At 42.3% G+C, this 21,883-nt stretch overlaps 1 protein-coding gene across 2 annotated transcripts in view; it reads left to right on the plus strand.

Annotated features, from left to right (window-relative positions):
• PTPRG (protein tyrosine phosphatase receptor type G) overlaps positions 1 to 21,883 on the plus strand; it is a 416,775-nt gene that overhangs the window by 359,403 nt on the left and 35,489 nt on the right. For both annotated transcript variants that reach the window (XM_062630206.1, XM_062630207.1), the window contains exon 15: positions 14,057 to 14,148. In XM_062630206.1, the coding sequence (XP_062486190.1) occupies positions 14,057 to 14,148 (92 nt within the window). The remainder of the gene's footprint in view (positions 1 to 14,056; positions 14,149 to 21,883) is intronic.

Genomic DNA, 21,883 nt, shown 5'->3' on the forward strand with positions numbered 1-21,883 from the left:
TGTGGAAATCAAGTTTCTGCTTTCCAAAGGAAAATACAGTAATGAGGAAATTTGCAAATGGAAATTAGTCTGTGTTGGGCTTCATCTTTATGTCATTAACTGGAGTCTTTAATTAGCATATATATTATTCATGTTTCAGTATAATCCATTTTATAAGTCCGAGTACAAATATAAAAATCAAAATGGGCTTGATGCACCCTATTGTTCACATGCAAAGCAGCTAACATAGATGTAAAGATATGAGGTGAATTGAAACATTCATATTTCATAAGGATGCAGTCTCCACTTTCTGAAATTATGGCTTGAACCCTTATTCTTAACTTTTTCTAATTTGCATACATATTAGTCCCTGTTTAAATGATGTGTTAATTCTATTCATTAGACTTCAGTGAATGCTTCTGACTCTCCTGATAATCAAGCACAGGTCCCTGGAAAGCAAATTACGAACTTTCATGTTGCAAAACCCATTGTAAACGTGACATTTATCACTGCAAAGCCAACTCATGTGGAGCACTTGGCTGCAGTCAGGAGGGCAGAACCCTTCTTCTTGTGCTTACTGTAGTGACTGTAGTCTATGAATAATAAGCGGGCACCAGGTCCCCAGTGTCTCCTCAGAAATGATTGGGCACTTCACAACCACATCACCCTCTTGATGGTAAAAATGCCAATTCAGCTCGTTGGGGAAGAAAGAGTGACTTAACTGAGGTCCTCACACAAATATCGTCAAGGAAATGGGGCGATCAAGAATCTTCTGCTCCACATAACGTGATACTAGAGATGAGAGTTTGGGGGCGCACCAGGGCTCTGCAGCTCTCTCAAGCGTATTTGGCTGTCAGTGGCTTGACTTGGCTTTGTGGGCATCCAAAATGTGCTTGTGCTTCAGAGCCTGCAAGAGCAGTAGCCCTGAAAACAAATGCAGGAAGGTGACAGCAGTGCAACAGGAGTCCTTTCTCTGGTTCTCTGAGCCAGACCCTGTAGTGAACGCGGGAGCAATCTATGGGAAGGGGCAACGAAATAGTATTGGAGTCAGGTATCTGCTGTTGCATATTGATTTGGCAGACTGTGACAATTCATCTTTTTAATTCTAGGTATAACAGCATTGTTATTCCAGTGTAAACCTGAGGTGATCGATCATTTTGGAATGTTTTATGTTGATGGGGTCAGCGCTGAGTGGTGCCACACAGGGAGTTGCTGATTAGTAAAAAAAAATGATGGGAAGAAGAAAGATTCTTATGCCACCACTACGAGGAAATGCTTGACATCTTTAAAGGCCCATAAGTTTAGTTTCCGTCTGGTTTTTGTAGAGTCTCGGCCTCTTCAAAAGCAGCACTGATTTGCTGTAGGAAATCAGTTTAGCTTTTTGTGGTAGCAGAAGGTTAGAGTTCAACATCACTATTTTTGTTATCCACAGAGCGACATGGAACGAGTTCCCTGTTGTATAGTTTAAAGGAATAGGTGGAGACTACTAGAAAGAGACCTGTTGTCCCTGCAGTATAGTTTTATTCGAGGTGCACATAATAAGAGAACAGAAGTCACAGTATTTGATACACGCTCTCAGCAGCTGCTTCATCTCACCATGTCTGAATGTGTAATCTCACTCTCAGGAGCATTCTGCATGAGAAGCAGCTGGGAGCTTCTGAACATACAAGAAATGCTCCCATTTCACCAGCATTTGCCATAATCCAAGCTGCAGCCAGGCCTGTGGGGAAATGAAGGGTGTGTTTTATTCTGACTGAGATTTCAGTGGGTTGCAGTGTGTCTATAGAATTGGAGCTTGCACTTGGATGTCCTGTCTTTCCTCAGCAATGCTTCCTTGTACTGAAAGTGTGTAAGAGAACCCTTGAGCTTTATAACAGCTTTTTTGGAATACTTAACCCATCTACAGAGCTCTCCTTCACTCCTTGGATAGGAAATGCGGGGTTGCATTACCTTCCACACTGTCACTCTGGGACAGGTTGTATGCTGAGCACCGAAAAGGATGCTGAAGAAGAGGGGCTTTAAACTAACCATGGTGCAGCGTATAAAGGAAAGAAGCCTGTAAAGTAGACAGCTCAACTCAGAGGGGAATAAGGCAGCTTATGAACCTTCCATGCCTCCTCCTCGCATCTTTTTTCCTCGGTGCGCCAGACAGCAGGTCCCCACCCCAGAGAGATGTGTTGGCAACGTCACTCCTCATTTTATTCTTGTGGCTGGATTAACTTCAGCATTTTCATTGCTCTCTGCCAACCTCGTTGTATTTACTCCATTTTCTGTGAAGAAAGAGTTAAATTCATATGGGTTGATGTTTTTTGTTACAGCTCATGTTCTGTTCTGACCTTCTTGGCTTCGCATATTTTCCCCTTTAAAGTTACTAGCTGTATCTGAGATCTTAACATCAGCGGGCCACTTTGTGGAAATAAATATTAATGAGATGGCTGCTGATAGTATCATATGGGTAGAAACAAATGCTTTTATAATAAATGGAATCGAATATTAATTGAGTGGCTTGGAGTTAAAGCAGGATATAAAGTGACAAGCTCGTGGCACAGCAAACTGCCCTTTGCAGGAATCCAATTAGAAGAGGGAGCAGCAAATTCTAAGGAAACTTGTTGTAATCACACGGGGGTATATTAGAGTGGAGTATAATTTGGAGCCTGGGACCTGTCTCCTTGGATGTCTCATAATTTCCATGAATTAACATTTAGTTACTCCATGGTGCCAAGTTTGCATTCTTCAACTCTTTCCTGGCAGTGCTGCATCCCATTGCTTTAGTCAAACTGGAGGGGAACAGTATGTTTTGCAATAAAAGGGCATATCAATTAAATGCACTGTGTTCTACTACATGTCTGTAGGAGAAAAGTGACTCATTTGTTAGCCTGCTGAAATTACTTTGCATTTGAAAATCCTGTGCTGATGTGTCCTGGGTTTAGCAGTTACAGGGTTTAGCCTGATCACTTGAGGCTGTTACCTTTGCCATTCCCGCAGTGAGAAAGATCAGGAGTTGTTCCCATTCAAAGTTGCAGTGTTTGTTCATGGCTTGGAAAAATAGATGATTTGCTGAGGTATGTTGTAGATAAATAGGTAAATGTGCCTGGAGTAACCAAGAGCAATTGCCGCAGATATATCTCATGTCCTAAAGAGCGATGGAAAGTGTTCATTGGGTTTGAATTGTTCAAAAATAGATTCTCTAAATATTATGTATCATTTTCATTTGGCAGATGGAGTTGCAGAAGCTGCTATAGTGAGAGCTTGTTTGTGGCTTTTCAGACAACCTGGGTATTGTGTGAAATTGGCTTAGCAAGCCTCTAAAAGGAGGGAGCAGGGGGTAAAGTGATGGTGTAGGAGTGAGAAAGACTTAAGCACAGCATTGGGGAAGTTGGGGCAGTGCTTCCAGGCTGATGGAGAAGCACGTGAAAAAAACAAAACAACAAGGAGCAAGTCAATTTATCCACTCTGTCAAAATGGCTGCGATCAGCCAGGAGGCAAATGAATAAATGGATCAACAAGTATTTCACACTTTTGTGTTCTCGACAGGAAATTACAGATCTGAAACCAAATGTCTGGGACAAAACTAACAGAAATAGTGGCAAAATACTCTGCTGTTTAGTCTGCATTTTAAACATTTTTAGCTCACAAAAATCCTTGACTTAAAATACTGGAATAAAACAGGAAGTGTTACTGTAGTTCCCAGTTATAAGCAGAGATGATAATACTTGGAGTGGGTCTAACAGCAGGACCTCGCTCCCGACTGGAATCTCCCTTTGCCTGCACACCTGAGTATGTCTTACTGGCCGAGGTGGTTGCTGCTGCCTTGCACCCCCAAGCTTACTGTGTAATTGCTGCACTAATGGCAGCAAAAGCACCACCAGAGATCACACCAGAACATGGAAATGAAATGCATAAATACAGTAGGAGGAAAATGAATATGAATTGCTAGAGGTGTCAGGACTGAACAATTCACCTAGGAGCAGACATCTCCCACGTTCCTCGAGGACACTGTGTCTGCCTGTGCAGCCATGTCACTTCGTGAGCTTCAAGAAAAGGAAGTACTGAGCCAAGAGCTTGTGTTTAATTTACATGTCTGCTTCTGAGCAAGTGCCTGATGGATCCAGGTGCTTTTATTCATGCATTAAGAAGTCTTCATATGTTTTTTTGCTAAGATGCAAACTGCAATTCTTGTGGGTTTTCTTTCTCCTTTTCCCCAGCCCCACATTTATCAACACTGAAAGGTTATAAAGAGCTTAATAAAAGGTAGATCTAAGATTTGGAAACAGTGCAAATAAAGAGAACAGTCTATAAATAGAAAATATATTAAACTGTATCTGGTGTTAAGGGATCTAATAATTATCATAGATTGACTGAGTTTCTTCTGTTTTGCTTATCTGCAATGAACTTTTATCTTGAATCAAAACCTTCTCCTCCTGTGATTAGTTTTGTTATTAGCTGTTTCCACAGACAACAGGAAAGCAATAGTTTATTTGCCCGGGTGTATACTTACTGAAAAAGCATTTATCATGAGGGTGAAAGCAGTTTCTAATTTTCAGCATAATTTTGACTGATTTCTTAAAGTCTCTTCTACCTCTGTTACTTTATGATTTTTCAGTTCTTGACTCTCCTATGTAATTGGGGACTGCTAATAGACTTCACGGTAATGTTTCTGATATCCCTCATACTTTGAGTCCTTTATGTGTAATAAATGTATTATGTCCTTAACACTAAAAATCAAGGATGTTTAGGCCAGGAACTTCAGAAATGTCCTGTTCTTGTAAATAGCTTGGAAAAGGAACTCTTGCTTACTTCATTTCAAGCACTTTCAGGATCATCCTTCTAGTCCCTTCTGCTCATGTTCTAGTGGATTTCACCTCCATTACTTGGTTATAATATTTCTAGAATCTTTCTTATGGTTTATCTGGTCTGTGGAGATGGTAATTTGAAACATACATTGTATTCTGTCCGTCTTTATTATGCCTAAGTGTGCTTATTGCTGCTTACTGCTTTCTGGTATTAATCAGTTTTTTTTCTTAAAGTATTAATTATCATGGAATTTGATTCACATTATTGCTGTTGTTGACACTATTTATTCTTTAGAAGCATTCTCACAGAAAATACTGCACTGTTTAATGCAGTGCTATTGGAAGGATCCTACTAATGCAGGAACTTTTTATCCTGATGTATTAATTGCTGTGTTTCTGTTGTGCTTAGCCAGGGGACCCCAGTGGATATGTTCACGCTACACTGGTTGTCCCATCTAACCAGAAGATCACTTCAATGAATACAACTTGCTTCTCTGTGGTATAGCTCTATTAATGCAGAGCTATGCCCAAGGTGTTTAACCCAGCAGATAAGGAGTATTGGAGCAGGCAGAGCTCACACTAACATGCCTGCATGTCTCCTGGCATTTGAGATAGGTCACCAGGGTCTGACTCGGGTATTTTTACAGAGCTAGTTAGAGATGTACTCAGCATACCACAGCAGAATACACACCGTGGTATTTCTCAGTTGGTTTGGTTCAGTGGATGGTAGTTTATTGTCTCTGTTATTTGTGTTTCCTTGTCACATTTGTTAACCTTTGAATGCAAGAAACTCATTAAAGCAATTCCTCAGACGCGCGTACTCCAGGCTTCCCCTGAGCTCTCAAGTCACTACCAGATTAGCATCAGCGACAGCAAGAAGCGAATCTCCAAATGGGTTGATTGATAGTGAGATTAATGATCCTCAAGACTTCTGTCCAAGTTTATTATTTGGCGGCTTACAAATCTTTGCTTTCAGGGAGATGGGTGGGGAAGGAGGACCAGCTGGCTGCCACCCGGTCTGACTGTATTAGCATGATGAGGTGATGTACATGGCCCTGCCAGAGCACTAGCATTAAGTAGTGTATTTTCAGTGTTCTCATTATCTGCCAGGTACTAAATAATTTGCTTCTCTGCTCTCGGTGCCAGCTGCTCTTTTCTTTTCCTTTGTGCTGTGCTTCCAAAGGTATCTTTGTGCCATTTCTAATTGTCTTCTAAACAGAGTTAACAGAGAGACCGCAACAATTTTTAAGTGGCTATTTCTTTTTATAATGGCCAGTGAAAAAAGCCCACCCTCCAAACACAGTGATGAACGGAGAAAGGAAATAATAACATTTTTAATATTGTATCTTGGCCCCAAATAAACATGAAATATGTCCAGCAGTGTGTTGGGAAATCGTCCTAGTTCTCCCATGCAGCTCTAATCCAGATGCACGTGGACATGGCTGTTGAGAAAGAGGGAGCTTCCCATTGGGTATTTCATTATATTTCATTATATACAACAGACTAGCTTTTCTGCCTGAACTTGGGCAGGGCCATCAAAACAAAGATAAAAATGATGCCTGAATTTTTAGCACCTTTTTTTGTGTTATGCTTAGGTCTCAGGCCCTGGGTTGGGATACCTAAAATAATAGTCAATTGAATGTCCTGATGTGCCATTCAGAGGAAGGAAAGAATAGTTTTGCAAAGGAAAGAGCAGGGCTCTTCAATTTGGAGAGTAATTAGATGGGAGTAATTACACATATTAAATGAATGTTCTAAAGAGAGACCCAGTTTCTGCTGTCGTGTTTTGAGTGGGATCATCCCTGTATTGGTTTCCTTGCAACACAGTTTCAACCCAGATTAATTGCAATTTGCATTTTAAAATCCCTGTATATTAACCTGCCAGTGTGCCACCTTGTTTTTCTTCTTTCCTTTCCTGAGGTTCATCCCAAAGGGAATTCATGTCCCGAAATGATAATATCAAGTATGCCCAATTTTGAGTTCTTAGAGGTGCTACTAAAAGCTCCTCTCTAGTAAGAGGCAATCTTCATTGATTGCTGCAGTTCTTGTGATTACAGAACAACTCTTCACTTAGTTAAATTTAGCTTCCTTCTGTGAGAAAGGTTTAGGCTCCTTTTTAATATTACATGATGTTTAGTGCATTGGAAGTACACATTTTATAGAAACTGCCTCAGGTATCATTTGATTGGGAAAGGCATGTCTTTGTTTTCCTCTGTGATTCTCTAGTCTTCTTTGTTATGAATGTTGCATTAACTAAATAGGCTCAGGGAGAGGAGAATACATACATCAGGCTTCCCTTTGTTTTTTAAAACCATGCCTAATTTTGGAGCCATGTCAGGATACCACCTAAAGGTTTCTCTAGCGCATTTTTGCCTGAAGACATTAAAATTTTGAGTGCATATAACCAGGGAGCTTGTTCTCTTGCAGTAGAAAATACTTATGAGTAAACCGTTCAGTCATCCATAAAATTGCTGAGTGTATCCAACACAGCTGTTGTGAGTATTGATTAAAGCAAAGGGGAAGGTCTGATGCTACTAGCCCTGTCAGAGGTCACCAGGAGAGTAATTAGCTACCAAGCGTTATGGGGCCAAGTGTCATTGCAAATAAGGTTTCACCACTGCCTTTGCTGTTCTCCAGGGACACTGGGAAGATGGGACAAGGAAGCGTGGAAAATGTTTGTGCTGAGTTAAACTAAGGTTTATCCACTTAGAATTTGCAGCTGAAGAGCTGTCTAAGTGCATTTCTGCACTGGCCACCTGGGCACTTTCTGGTCGCACAGCTGGTGAAGCGGGGAGGGCTTGAAAGCAGCTCATCTTGGTGTGTGTTGTTATTTCTTAGCTGTTTCGTTATTTGAATAAGCTTCTAAGAATTACTGTTTTCTTGCATGATGTCTGAGTTCAGTACTGTATGTGATGTATAAATGGGTGTCCAGTCTCTGGTGCAGGATAGGATCTTAGGGGATCAGGTTTGTAATCTGTGGAGAGTTGTGTAGTCAGCTGGCAAATTTAGGCCATAAATTTTAAATTAGCTGTCTTTCTGTGTCAGAAATCCCTAGTCTTGCTTGGCAGATTAGTTTTTCAGTTGGACAGTTTTACTAGTGGCATGCTCACAGATCACAAATCATCACAAATACTGTCTCAAAGCTTTGTCCACCTTTTTTTTCCATCCGCCTTTTCCCAGCCTTTTTCCTGTCTTTTATTTCCCTATGATACTGCAGAATGTGTGCTTGTAAGTACGTGTGGTTGGACTGGTGATTAGTATTTGGGTCCTTTTAGCTTTTGCAGGATCCTTTTGGCTGTGTGGGTGTGCAACAGCTCACTAATGTGAAAAAGCGCTTCTCCTTGCCCAGAGGAAGTCCCCTGAAAGGGGCAGTCTACTTTTGACTGTTCTGTCTGAGAAAGGATGCCACGGGATTGACAGACTGTGAACTCCGGAAAAACCTAACCCTGTGCCATCTAGACCTCTCCAGTTATCATATCTGCATGATGCTTAACACTGCTCAAAAGATTACAGGCAGAAATTGCTTTGGAGGGAGAAGGCGAATTGTCTTCAGGAGAGATACACAGGAGAATCAGCGTCATTGTAGGGAAATTTTGCTCCTTTTTCAGCTTTCCTTTATTCTGTTTTTTATGCATTCCTGCTTTGTATATCCTCCCGTAGCTCAGGTTCGGTCAGCCTTCACTGCGTTACTGCTCCAGAGTAGCATAGGTCCTTTTATAACTCAGCTTTTGAATTCTGATCATTAAGCTTTCAGACCTGGGAAGGAAAATAATTGTAGAAAATTGGGGAAATATAAGCCATTTTCTGGCCAAAAAAAGAGTAAATGCAGATGCCCCTGTGATACAATGAACGTAATATCACTGCTCCATGCTGGTCGCTTATTCATATTCATAAGACCAGCTTTTTTCATGTGGTTTTCTCTTCTCTTTTTCTTCTTAACGCTTGAGTCAGTTTTATTGCTCATAAAAATCAGTGACTGATGACCCCAGCTAGAGCAGTGCAGACTGCAGACAGCTGTTGTCCAGGCTCCCAGCCACTGCTCTGCTGGTGACATGGTCGTGATTTGCAGCGCTTCTGTTGTTCCATAGTCTGTGGCTCTTTTCTGAGGAGTCATTGCCAGTTCTGACAGTGACAAATGTTTGCCAAGGAATAGTGAAGCTAGTTTAAAGTGCAGAGCCATGTGTTACAAGTACACTTGACTGCATACATACTCTGATTCTTGGTGCCAGCAGAAACCAGTCTTAATTGTGTCTCCTGGAAAACATGCAAAATAGTTCAACGAGAATCTGAAGCATCTTTTCTTCTATAGAAAGTGAGAATGAATGCGCAGAGGTAGTGAAAAGAATCGTTTCCTGTCTTTGGATCTTTGGGAGTTTTTTGCAGACACCCCCTGCTCTGTGGTGGAGCAGCATGATGAATGAATGTCTGTGTCCAGGTTGCATTTGATAAAGACTAAGCCATATCCTGTGCAGCCTGGTGTAGAGGTCCGTTACAGATCCTGGTTTAACTTCTATCCGCCAGCTAAGGATAGTGTGTGAAAGTAAGATGACTGCTGGGACTATTGGCCTCTTCGTTAATAAATGACATTCTGCAGAGTTGCTGTCTATGGGAGGCTGTTCCTGGAGGAAAGATGGCCAGAGAACAAGGTTTACCTGCTCTGACAGTCGTGAATAAGCCTTCAGGACCCTTTCAAGCCATCTGCCCCCAGATCGGTCATGCTTTAGGAGGTAATGACCAAGAAGAGAGTAGTTGCAAGATACCAGGAGCTGACAGCTCCTAGATGCTATTACAGAAATAAATCAGTATAAATCTGGCTAGTCCTGGAGAGGGAATACACACTACTCCAGCCAACAGAAATGCCTAAAAGGAGTGGATCCCTAATGAGCAAGGGAGCAATGGATGTGCCAGTCACTTCAGCGTGTGAGTCAGGGCACAGCTCTTGGGTGTCCCCACAAAGTAGAGCATTCTGCTTTGATTTTCCCTCTGTTCAGCCGCAGTCCTGGTGGTTGCAGCTAGCTGCTATGGACACAATCACTTGCCCCTCCTCAGTAATCCCTTGCTCCTTCTCTCCCTGCCTCCATAGCGGTGTAGATCCCTCGCCTGTCATTACAGATCAAGAGATGCTGCCTCTGCTAGACAGAGTATGGAGGAGTAAAGGCCAAACTCTGCCCTCAGAGCTATTCCCAGCGCTCTCATAGACTGCAGTGCACGCAGTGTGTTTGCATTGGAGGCGGTATTAACTAAACACGAAGGTGCTATCTTCTACATGAAAATAAAATGCGTCCATGCTTTCAAGCCATTATGTGATCTGGTTCTTCCTCTTGCTTTTCAATGAGTATAAAGGAGGAGCTGCTTGAGGTTTATTAACTAATAACCAAGGAAACCTGTTTTGAGTGTCAAAATCTCATGAGGCATCTCTTCTTCTACAGAAGCTAATCTGGTATTTTGCTCAGCGGAGATGGAACAGGCATTTAACCCAGCTAATCAAGACCATCTCTTGGCATATTTTTATGCTTTCAGCTTGATAATAAGGTGCTGCTGCTCTGGACTTTGCATCCTGATAGTTTGCTTTAATAAATCACTGCCAGTATCTCTGCAAAAAGATTCTGGGTAGGGGGATGCTCTCCCTCATGTTGTCTTTGCTTTCCAGCCCCTGCCTCTGCTCCTTCTCCAGGGAGATGCTAATCTCGCAGCGTTTTACTTTCTGCATTTCGGTCCATATGTGACAACTGTGTGGCTGATCGCCACAATCTTACACAGTTATTGTACCCCAGGGAAAGAGAGCCAAAAAAACATATGGGGCTAGAGAAAACGGTGTGCTTTGCTGCACACAGGCGTGTTTCAGAGACAAATGATTCTTTGGTATTTCACAGAAAAGATGTGGGTTCTCTGAAATCTTCTGGAAGTGAAATCAAGGCTGAGATTTGCTGTTCCACAACCAGTGCTGCAGAAATGCAAGAATCAGTCTAAAATCAGTGTTTCAGTTGTAAAGACTTCATGATCATTTATGGCATTGACAAATCACAGTTGCTCATTCATTAAGGGCTGCTTCCATCAGAAAACAAATCTGTTATTTTCTTCTTCTTATGGTGTTGGTTTCTTGAGCAAATGGGCACACCTGCACTCAGGTACACACACCAGGGTTAAAAGCTACAGGCTGAAGCTCTCATGTGAAAACAGTTGCAGACTTGCACCTTGTCTAGCCCTGCATCCACTCCCACCTCCCTCCGTGGCTGCTTCTCCAGTGACTCAAAATAAGCAATTTTCTGCTCTCATCCTTTTATCCAGCCCTCCCCATATAGCACAGAGATTTACTGCAGCCTCTTGTAGCCTTAGCAACTGCTGCCACTTAGGGTTTGTATACCGAGGGAAAGGTAATGGGTAGGGGAAATGCCAGGGAGCATCCTAAATGGGGGGAGAAGACACATACTAAATTGTCCGAAATGCCTTTTAGTGGCCTTGATCCCAGCTATCAGTATTTATTACTACAGACTAGACAAGAGTTTGCAGAAGGCTCTTCTTGGGCCCAGGCATTTCCTCACTTGGGAAAAATGGACATTATCCCAAACTGGGGGCCTGGAGGCGTCTGCCTGATGCCCCAAGATGTGTGCTCCCTCCGGAGCTGTGCAGAGGAGAGATGCAGGAGTAGAACACAGACCCAGTAAGCAGAACTTGCAGGAGAATTCATCCAGTGAGTTTGTAGAACCCATTGTAAAAGCTTTTGTAAAGACTGTTCTGCTTTATCCTGCTCTGAAGTTAGAGCCTGCATAGTCCTAACAGTGCTGCCTTCTGGCTGTCATGGGAGCCCCTGAGACATGGAGGGAGTTGACAGGGATGCGATGGGCAGTGCACAGCGAGCTCAGCTGTAGAGGCTAAACTTGGCATACTTACAGCAATTACAAGCAAGGGTGTAAAACAAAGTGTTTGAGAGGCATGTCTTCACCTAACGTGCCAATATCCAGTATCGTAAAGTAGTGAACATGCTGCATTGTGTCTGTATATACATAAAACGAGTCTGTTTTAGTGTGATGTTTGTGACTTGATGAAACCTTTAGTCAAATTCCATGGTGACTGCCTTTTCAAAACAGCTACAGAAAGTCCTCCAGGAATGAAATACAGAATTGTTAATGACATTAATGATTGGAGCAAACTTTACTATGTGAAATATTCATTTAAAACATTGTTATTCTAGCATTGTGCTCGGCAGAGATATGCTAGACTGGGTATTCAGCTATTGCCATCGTGGGCCTTACAATATCACAATGTCATTATCTAACACTATTGCATGTTTTGAGGCTATTAAGAAAAAGCTGTCTTATGGCTGCATAAAAAACCATAATGCCAGCCTATACTCTCAGAGTATAAAATAACAAATTAACAAAAAATACGTGCTTTTCTTCAGTATCATCAGCTTAAACACTTCCTATAAATCCCTGCGTAAAGGTCTTGTCTTTTCATCAAACACCTTCTTAAGGCCTTCATTACTAGGAGAAGCTGTTCAAGGATTTTTGTAGTATTGACTCAAGGGAAAGAGCCCCAGATATATCAAAATCAGGAACATTTTGCCTGTTTCATATTCATAGTTTCTTCTTTATGTGTGACTGATTTATTCCGCTGTGTGCCCCCAGGGTGTGCATTGTCCAAAATAAAGGCTGCCAAAGGAAGAGAAAATAGAGAACAGGGAGCTAGAAGGGTGGGGGGGGGTGTTCAACTGATGTTTTTAAATGCTGTGAGACTATTGAACATCTTGCATCCCCGTGTGTGAATTCACCTTATGGTGTTTCTTAACAAAAACATACTCACTATTATAAATAACTTGAGTACAATGCAAGACAGCGTGTCTTGAAAACAGAAAGCTGTTCCAAGACAATTACTCCATGCTGTGAAATCCGTTCTCTCCTGCTTCGGTATTGTCTCAAGTTGTGCTGCCATAGCACGTGCATTATAAAGCACTGTGACTGTGCAGTAGAAAGTACAAATGCAGAGGAAGCAAGCACCAATGGTTATTTTAGGTTCTGGTTTTGCCTAAGGGAGTGGTTTGATTTCCAGTGACTTTTTTGCTCTCTGGCACGTATGGATCTCGAGAACAAAGGAAGCGCAAATTACTTTGACAAAGTCAGTGAAGTGGGCTCTGCATGCAAAGCACAATGCCCGAATTACAGAGAAGCAGACTGCAAGGCACAAACTTACAAGGCACTACATGCAAATACGTTCCAGCAAGGGAACCGGTAACTTGTCAAAAGGCACAGCTCAGAAGGCAAGCTGAAAACTTTGCCCAGGTATTGAGGAGCAGTTCATTAAGGGCTGCAATGAGGGGGATATTTCTGCAATGGGAAGCTATTGTGAAGCACCCCAACAGATGAGAGCAGACCCCTCTCCTGCCACAATAGCTGCTCACACCAAGCAGGACTCATTAAATATTCAGTTCCAGCCTCAAGCAGCTCATTAAGTCAGCAATGAGCAGTGACGCTGGTGTTGGAAAACCCTGCCTCAGTTAACATCACCATGCAGAGTCTCCTCGGATCCCTTGATGTTATTCTGCTCAGTACCTTTTCTGTGATGACCAGCTTGTGCTCTCTGCTTTGCATTAAATACAGGTAAAAAGAAAAACTCAGGTGGATTTAAGTTTCGCTGTTCTTTATAGGCCTTTTCAGAGATCAGTCCTGGGGCCCAAGCTAAGTGTCTATTGCATTTTACTGTAGCAGCATATGTAATACAAGTTTGCAGGAGGAGGATGGGATGAGGGTTATATGGCTTTACTGGTAACAAAAAAATAGCCTTAATATTTGAAGGATAACTTTCATAGCAGAACAGCATGACGTGCAGCAGTTACAGATGCTGTATTACTGTCTGTTGGTTGTTACATTGCAGAAACTTCTACAGTAAGTGTATTTTCCCTGGAAATGTTAGTGCTTTAGGTGTATTTTGGCTTGAACTGTATGCTGAATATCTTTCTCTTGTGCAGAGTTTCTTCCTGAATGATGTATTTGAAACCTGTTTTGCAACTTATTTCATATTCAGTAGTACTTAGCAATAATATACAGAGGCATTTCTGATGGGTGGTTGTCAGATGTCAATGAATTGGAGCACCCAGAATCTGGAATTAGGGTTGTAATTGTAGAAAAGGCACAAATGTTTTCACACACTGATGTTTTAAAAGTATAGTATTTGAAAGGATGGGGCAGAAATGGAGAAGCAAAACATGTGAGAAAGTTCCTGGCTATTTCCTCAGAGGGCAGCTTTCCACACCCTGAATCTCTTTTTTGTTCTTTTTCCTTTGACAGAAAGTGTTTTCAGACTGCCCATTTCTATGTGGAGGACAGCAGTTCCCCTCGTGTGGTCCCCAATGAAAGTATTCCCATTATACCTATTCCAGGTAAGACAGGCTTAATCTTCTGTGTTTGTGCTGCTTGGAGTCTGTTTTCATTACATAAAGAAGATTGTGTTTGTGACAAATCATGGGGTTTTGGTAGAAATTTGTTGTATCAGTGCTGCTTCATTTAATTCAAGGTGCATTGCAATGGGGCTTTGAGTGCCAATGCTGTATTTTTCTACATCTCCCACATCATTTTGATACACAATTTCAGGATAACCTTTGTAAAATGTCAAAAACACGAGCAACACTTCTTAAAACCACTAAGGCTCGTGATAATCAGCTGCTCCATCAGGGCAGGTTGTGGATGAGAGATATGCAGCTCTCTTTTGAGACAGGGGAACTTGCCCCCCACTTCCAGTGTGTGCAGAGGTGCTGTCTGCTGGGTCTCAGGGAGCAAAGCAGAACACAGGGATCCTAAGGAAAGTCCAAAACCATCTGTTAATTTGATATTAATCAAGTTACCATGGGTTAAATTCTCACCTTGGCTATACCAAGAGTGAAGCTGAAAGCACAGCTTAGCGCTATTCTCTCTTCATGAGGCATTTCCCCTGGGAATTATTAAAGCAGGATCCAGCTCCCTGTAGGCTGTGGTGATGGAGAGCAGCTTGGCGTTACGGTGGCCTTTGCAGCTGCTGCTGTGTTTGATGTGGATCAGTTCTCCTGGCAGAGTTAAGATACCCAAAATGTTGTATTGACCTCAGCCTGTCAAATGCTCGTACTTGTTGCTTCAAGGTGTTTGAAGTTTCCTTGTCATGTTGTGTAATTTGTGTCCTTGGCCTAGGATTCAGTCTGCAGCTAATTAGATTCATTTTACCAAAACCCATCTCTGAGACACAGAAGAAACATGCTTCCTACAAAAGTGAGAGAACCCACTTATATTTTCCTTGCTTTTCTTCAGTAGACATGTGTGACTTCTTTCTAGAAGGAGTATTTCAAAGTACCCATGGGAACTGATATGAAAGGTTAGCTATTACATTCCTACAGAAAGCATGTGGCAGTTTGCCTTGCAGTCTGATGCTGTGCCACTGAAAAGAAAAGAAAACGTGCCATCATCTCCCCTTCTTTCTGTGACAGACTAAGGTGCACATCCTGGCCACCTCACTTCCCTTCTTCTTCTCCTCCTTTAGGCTACAGGAGATGGGAGGTTTTAGTCCTAGACCATCTGCAATGGATTTTCACAAAATAACCTAAAGAGTTGGAGAACTCTGTTTTCTCTACTCAGAAACCAGGAGTACTTCCCTGTTGGGGCTGCTTTGGGCAGTCAGTTTAATGGTCCCACCGTGACTGCTCCTTAGAACTTATGAGTAAGGGGAGAGTGGATTTAACCTGGACTCTGTGCAGAGCAGTGTCAAAACCCAGGGGATCACGAGCACAGAACAGTGGGAGGAGGGAACTTCAGCCTTCAGAGAGAAGTGTCTTTGGCCAGTGTATAGTTTTTTTACTGCAACTGAGACAGTTTTTCTTAGATAAAGAAACCAGCAGAAAGCTCCATCTTTTCATGCTGCAGTCTGTGTTGTTAAGGCAGTGGTTCTTTCCTGTTTCACAGGGATGTTTTGATGGTCAGTCCATTAAAGACTAGATGCCATTCATAGCAATCGTTAAGATAGGCTGAAGAAGTTCTGTTAAAACTGTGCAGGTGGTTAGTCCCATAAGGCCAGCACAGGCACTAATGCTTCTCCAGCAGCTGATCCAGCATGTGACAAGTGACTGAGAAAAGAACATTGCCTTTTGGGGACGTCTTCCCATGACTAGAGCGAGCCAAGCTGCTGGACCACAGCAGCTTTGAGAGTGACATAATGCTGCCGTTGCTGCAGGATGCGCTGTGGTCTGCTTAAGCTTGGTAATGCTCACCACTGATAATAGGCAGTGCAGATTAAGGCATCTGCTGAATAAGTGCTGCAAGACACCTCAAGAAGCTTTGTAGTTAAAAATCTACAAAGACTGCTGATGAGCTCTAAGGCATGTGAAGAACTGGGCCTTAGAGGTTTAGTCTAGTCAGATGCAAAGGTGAGTCCAGTCCTCGGATTCCCAATCTAATAACATTTTTGTGAATATAATGGATATTTAGACATCTGCGTACAGACATCCAAATGGAGTTGCCTTAACCTGAATCATGCCCAGAAAGGCTTAAGAGAGAGAAAACTGATGAACTTGAAGATCTTGGCACTGACGGTAAAGCTAGTCAGGCTATCAGAAGCCAAATCTGGAAGTGCCTCTCTCTGTGTACTATTACTTGTACAGGGAGTCTGTAATGAGGCTCCAAGTTAGTAGAGAGAAATTCCAGCTATGCTGGCTTTTTCCAAAGGTGGGAGATAGTGCCTGGAAGGATCTTGAAGCTCTCCTAAACATTTTCCTTGTTTGGAGATGTAGAAGAGGCCTGTTTTCCCCCATATACCTGTTGCTAAATGACAGTCTTCTCTGATGTCAGCTGCTGCTCCCACATAGGCAGCCCACTGAAATGTCTTAAAACATTAAATGATAAAATTCTCCTGTGAACTGATTGTGACTGATGGAATGATAAGCCTCTGAACTCTTCCTCTGGAAGCTGCCAGAGGGTGTGAGAAAGTCTTACTTGCCGTGTTGATCCTAGAAGGAAAATAGAAGTGGCATTTTCACAAAAGCAACTTTTTCCAAGTAACCTCGTTAGGTTGTGAAACCCTATCCTTACAGAAGAAATCTGAAGAGATTCCCGTGGGATCATCCATCTACTTCCTGCAGTTCAGTGGACCAGCTTCTGCTCTCAATTATGAGCAAGCAGCCACCCCGATGGCAGTTTAGAGCAGTGTGTCTGAAGACGTTTAGTAAATGTGCCAGTGCCCATCTACGGCCCACAGTGAGCTGCTGGTTGGAGAAAGCTGAGTGGGTTTGGGCTGGCTGGTCCTGGCTTAGGTGTGGGGTGGCTCTGCCATGTGTCTGGGAGCCAGGAACAGCCACATCCTGATGCAGCTCGAGAGGTTTCAGAAGCAGCACTAGTGTCTGCATGCCACCGCTCTGCTCTATGACTTGTCAGCATGCTCAGAGGTAGCTTTTGTGTTTATTTCTGCACCACATTCTGCTCTTGTTTAGGCAAACCTGCTGTTTTCTCAGGCCTGTGAACTGTAAAATCAATCTGCCAGCTACCTGCAATAGGCATACAGTGCAACTTTTCAGGTCCAGAATCTAAAGAAGTCTTCTTGGAAAGCCTTGATTTTACCCGTTTGCTATTTCGCTTCCCACGGTGCATGTGCTTAATTATTGTGTATGAAGGCACATCACCCATAGGTGTGTGCTTATCTGTGCAAATTTGCTCTGAGACCCAAATCACTGTCATTATTCATAATTATCTGCACTGCTTGATCTGGAGAAACACAGGACAAAGGAGATATCATTAACTGAGTCACCCGCTGGATATTACAACTGAGGTATAAATCTAAACTCACATAAGCCTTGTGCCTGACAGCAATGCATCTGTAATCAGTGGCAGATTTCTGAAACTCCCCTGCCATTCAGCTCCACAAAATTGTTTCTCCAGATCTTCTGTCTTTGCCTCCACACTCAGTTAAGTTTGGCCACATCCATATAATTTTTGCCCGGATCTCTTCACTGTAATATTTGGTCTTGGCAAGATCTCTTCTTCAGCAAACTAGCTCCTATTGCTGTTTGGGCTTTTTATTCCATAACTGGGTCAGTTTCTGGTTAAAACATTTCTGGACTTGATCCTTTTTGGTAGAGTTGGGTAAGTAAGAATAACAGCAGCATTGTAACTGCAGATCTGTATGTTTTGCAGCACTGCAAAACAAAATACATCCCTTACCAGTTCTCCTTTCTTCTTTTCACAAGACCTACTTCACGTCAGCAGTGCAGAAGCGCACCTCTGTGCAACTTAAATGATCTCAAATAGTGGAACTAGCACAAATTCCACTTTGATCCTCCTCCTTCCCTTTGTTTTAGAGCTCTCCTGCTCTTGGGTGGTGCATTGTTCTGGATCTTGCTGTGGTTTTACTGGTTCCTTACCCATTACAATGGACCATGTGGCCTTGATGTCAGCAGGACTTGTTATGGGATCAGTACAGAGATCAGTACAGAGGCTTGATTCTGTGGCAAAGCTCAAAACTCTGCATAATCTTGACCACAGTCCAGAGAAACATGGATCTTAAAGAACACAATGGCTGGCCAATGCAGCTGATTCATTTAGCATATTTCACCATTTTTAGTGTAAGTAAAATGCCTCAGATGTGATGCCAATCATTTCAGCTGTGTCCAGACAGCAAGACAGGAGCACTTCTCAGTTCTTGCATGAAGGTTGTGCAGTTTTAGGTTTAAATGGCAGTAAATTCATTTTTTAACTAGTACTGGAGTTCATGAACAGTGTATCTGAAATAACTAGAGGCAGAATCTGGTGGAGAAACACTCTCATGCTTCTTCAAGAATGAGTCAGCATGGGTGCATGAGCCCAGGAAACAGTGGAGTAGCCAGTTACATTGCAGTGAAAAGGTGTCTTGACCACTTCATGCAGTCATGTGAGGGTGTGAAATCCAGTGCAGCCATCACCCTTTAAACCTTCTTTATTCCCTCAATAACCGTGGACCTTTCCCGGCAAATGTCAATGTTTAGGCTTGGTGTGTTCTTTTACAATCTCAGCTCGTGGACTTCTGATATCTCCTGGTAGCATCCACCTTGAAGCAAACTGTTCCTCTTAAGATCTGTAACAAGAGGTATCTCATTTGACAAGTATGTTCCCAACAGAGGTTTGGTATTGTGCTGTTTTCTGCTAAGATGTAGCTGTCTCATCCCAAGAGCTAAAGAGCAGAGCATCAGGACACATTGGTGGCCACTGCAGTGACAGTGTAGTGAGCACAGTGATCCTCTGTGCTAGAGACTGGGAAGGTACAGGGAAAAGTGCTAACTACAACTAAGGATTTACTTCTCAAGGGCACGAAGCTCTTCGCTGAGCACAGAGGTAGTGCTCTTCAGCTGCTTAAGACTTTATTTCTGCTTTCTGCTCCCTGCGGATTTATGTTCCAGCACCATATTGTGAATTGTACCTATCTTCAGCTTCAATTAAATTCATGAACACAATATTGCAAACAGCCGTCCTCTGAAGCCAAGAAAATATCAAGGTGTTTTAGGGAACATCCACTTTCCTTTTTCTCTGCTACCAACCCTGCTCCTGCAGTACACTAAGGAATTTATGGTACTTGTAGTGGAGGCTTCGGGAGTTGGCTAAATCACCCTAACCCATGTTTTCATGGTGGCCATGTGGAATGTGGATAAATCCTTTTCTGAGAGCTCTCACACTGGGGTGCAAGAGCCCTGGAGTTGAACCTCCACATGCTTAATAAGGCATGTATGTAACTGATGGCATTACTGAGACCTGAGGATGGGAATGTGTAAGATGATTAAAATTGTGTTCCTTAGTAGGCAGTACCAAACAAGATCGTGTTTAATGTCTGTGCTAAAGGGAAGATCATATTATTTCATCCTCCTGGTCTGGAATTGGGTTTTTGCTTAAAGGGAAGAAATGTATTGCTGTTACATTTATAATTAATGATAACCTAATCTAAGATTTGTACAAGCAGATTTAAACTGAGCTCTTATTTTGACACATGGAAAATTTTATCATTAACATCTTCATATTCCTGACTGACACATGGCTAATAGCATTGTAGTAGATTAAATCTTGAAGCAAGAGAGATGAATGTAGCTACAATATTACACAGGTGATTTTTCATATTCTGCTTTTTCATGTGTCTGTCCTTTATCACAAACCTGCCCTTGTGTTCATTTGACTTGATTAGAACAAATAGATAGCGATTACCTCGCTGAAAGAACTTCTGTGGTTTTCTTTCAACACGCCCACCTATACAGGACTTTCAGATGTATTCAGAGTTTTTTTCCATGCCTTTTCACTTTGAAAGGTGTTTTGTATTAAAAGCAGTACTTCATAGAATCACAGAATGGTTTGGGCTGGAAAGGACCTTAAGACCATCAAGTTCCAGCCCCCCTGCCATGGGCAGGGACACCTCACACTAAACCATGTCACCCAGGCCTTGAACACTGCCAGGGATGGAGCATTTATTCCTTCATTGGGCACTCTGTGCCAGTGTCTCACCACCCTCACAGTGAAGAACTTCTTCCTTATATCTAACCTAAACATACTATTACAGTAACGTGAGCATTAATGGGGAATACTGTCCCCAGTAATAAACTCTTAGTCATTTATTATTTAATTCATAATTTATCCTAATTACTGAGGTCAGTGACTTCAAGAGGATGCCAGCCTTAAAGGGCTTCAGGAGGTAGTTTGATCTCCTAGAATGAAACCTGCTGTATTGCCTACTTAGTATTTAAGCAGAACATTTCTATTCCACAGAAAGCAGACACATCCTTAATATTAAGGGGTTTTTTTTAATGACTGTGCTTTATCACAAATTAATTGATAACTCATGTTATACAAATAAAACTATTCCTATATTTCTGGCAGTTTTTTATACAGCAAGTAATGGGATCAGTGAGGAAAATTAATTACTCCAAATGAAATACAATGGCTTCAGTTGCATTATTTTAAATAGTTAAGCAAGCAAAGCCAGTCCACTGCAGAATTAAAGGCTCTGACTGTAAAAATGTGTCTAATTCAGATGCATTAAATCTAAAATAGTTTGAAGAAAGCTGGGCACTACCCTCCTTTACATGTGGAATTACTCGTGGAGTCCAGTACTTGCATCACTTTAGGGCAGGATATGGCTGTGGAGTTGACTGCTCAAAACATTTCAGGTTCAGTCAGTACCACAAGTTGAGCTGCATGTGATGAAGTTTCTGGTCCCTGTAAGCGTGTGCACTTTGGAGTATATGCTCTATCTGTAGGTTTAGAGGGTTTTGTCTAAGCTGCTCTGTAGAGGTGGACACCTGATCTTAGTGGAATTGATAGGAGTTTGTCAATAACTTTCACTGGGGCAGAGTTTTAGTTAAGCGTATGCTATTAATCCCTGCAGTATCCTTTATGATCAGTCAGTGCTCTAGAGACTGACCAAATACAGACCTATTTAGGCTTTACATGTCCCCATTTAGTAGTGTGTGTTCTCCCGTGCTGTGGTGCAGCTGCATAGATCCTGTTTAAATCTGTGCTAGGAGATTAATCTGTTGGAATCATACTCCACATGGTTATTTCTGCTGCAGTGCTGCATGTGAAGCCAGGCTTTTGCTGTAGCTCTGCAGCCTTCACTCTGATCCATATTGTACCCAATGGCTATTAGACTCTGTTTTAAGTAATAGCATCCTAAATATTGATGCTAGGTATTCCAGCTGCTTGCAGAAATCATGTGTCAGATCTGTTATTTTTCAGTGAGTTAAGAGGCCAAATCCAGTCCTATGATCCCACTGGTAGGTATTTCTTTCCAATTGGGAAAACTTTTTTGGCAGACGATGAAAACTGTGAGGATATGCTACTGAGAGTGAATTCTCCATGGTTAATGTGACTAAGTGTTGCTGGTTTCATGCCTGTCATGAGCCAGGTCAGGTTTGTGCTGCCTTCAGAAAGGGCAGTGTCCCTGTCACTTCACTATTCTTCATGCTAATGACTAGAATCAACCCATCTACCCCACAATGACAACTAATTTTTCTTTCCCTTCCCCGTAAATCAATTAATCCTTTCTTACACTCATCAGCTAGGTCAGCAGGCTGATTCAGTTCACTGCTCAGCCCCGCAGGCAGGGAGAAGGGAGTGGGAGAAACCCCTCGTCCTTTGGCTGAAGCCAGC

This window comes from Pezoporus occidentalis, unplaced genomic scaffold (assembly GCF_034315485.1).
Source record: "Pezoporus occidentalis ecotype Australia unplaced genomic scaffold, CSIRO_AGI_Poc_V1 ctg35, whole genome shotgun sequence".
Classification (NCBI taxonomy): Eukaryota; Metazoa; Chordata; class Aves; order Psittaciformes; family Psittacidae; genus Pezoporus; species Pezoporus occidentalis.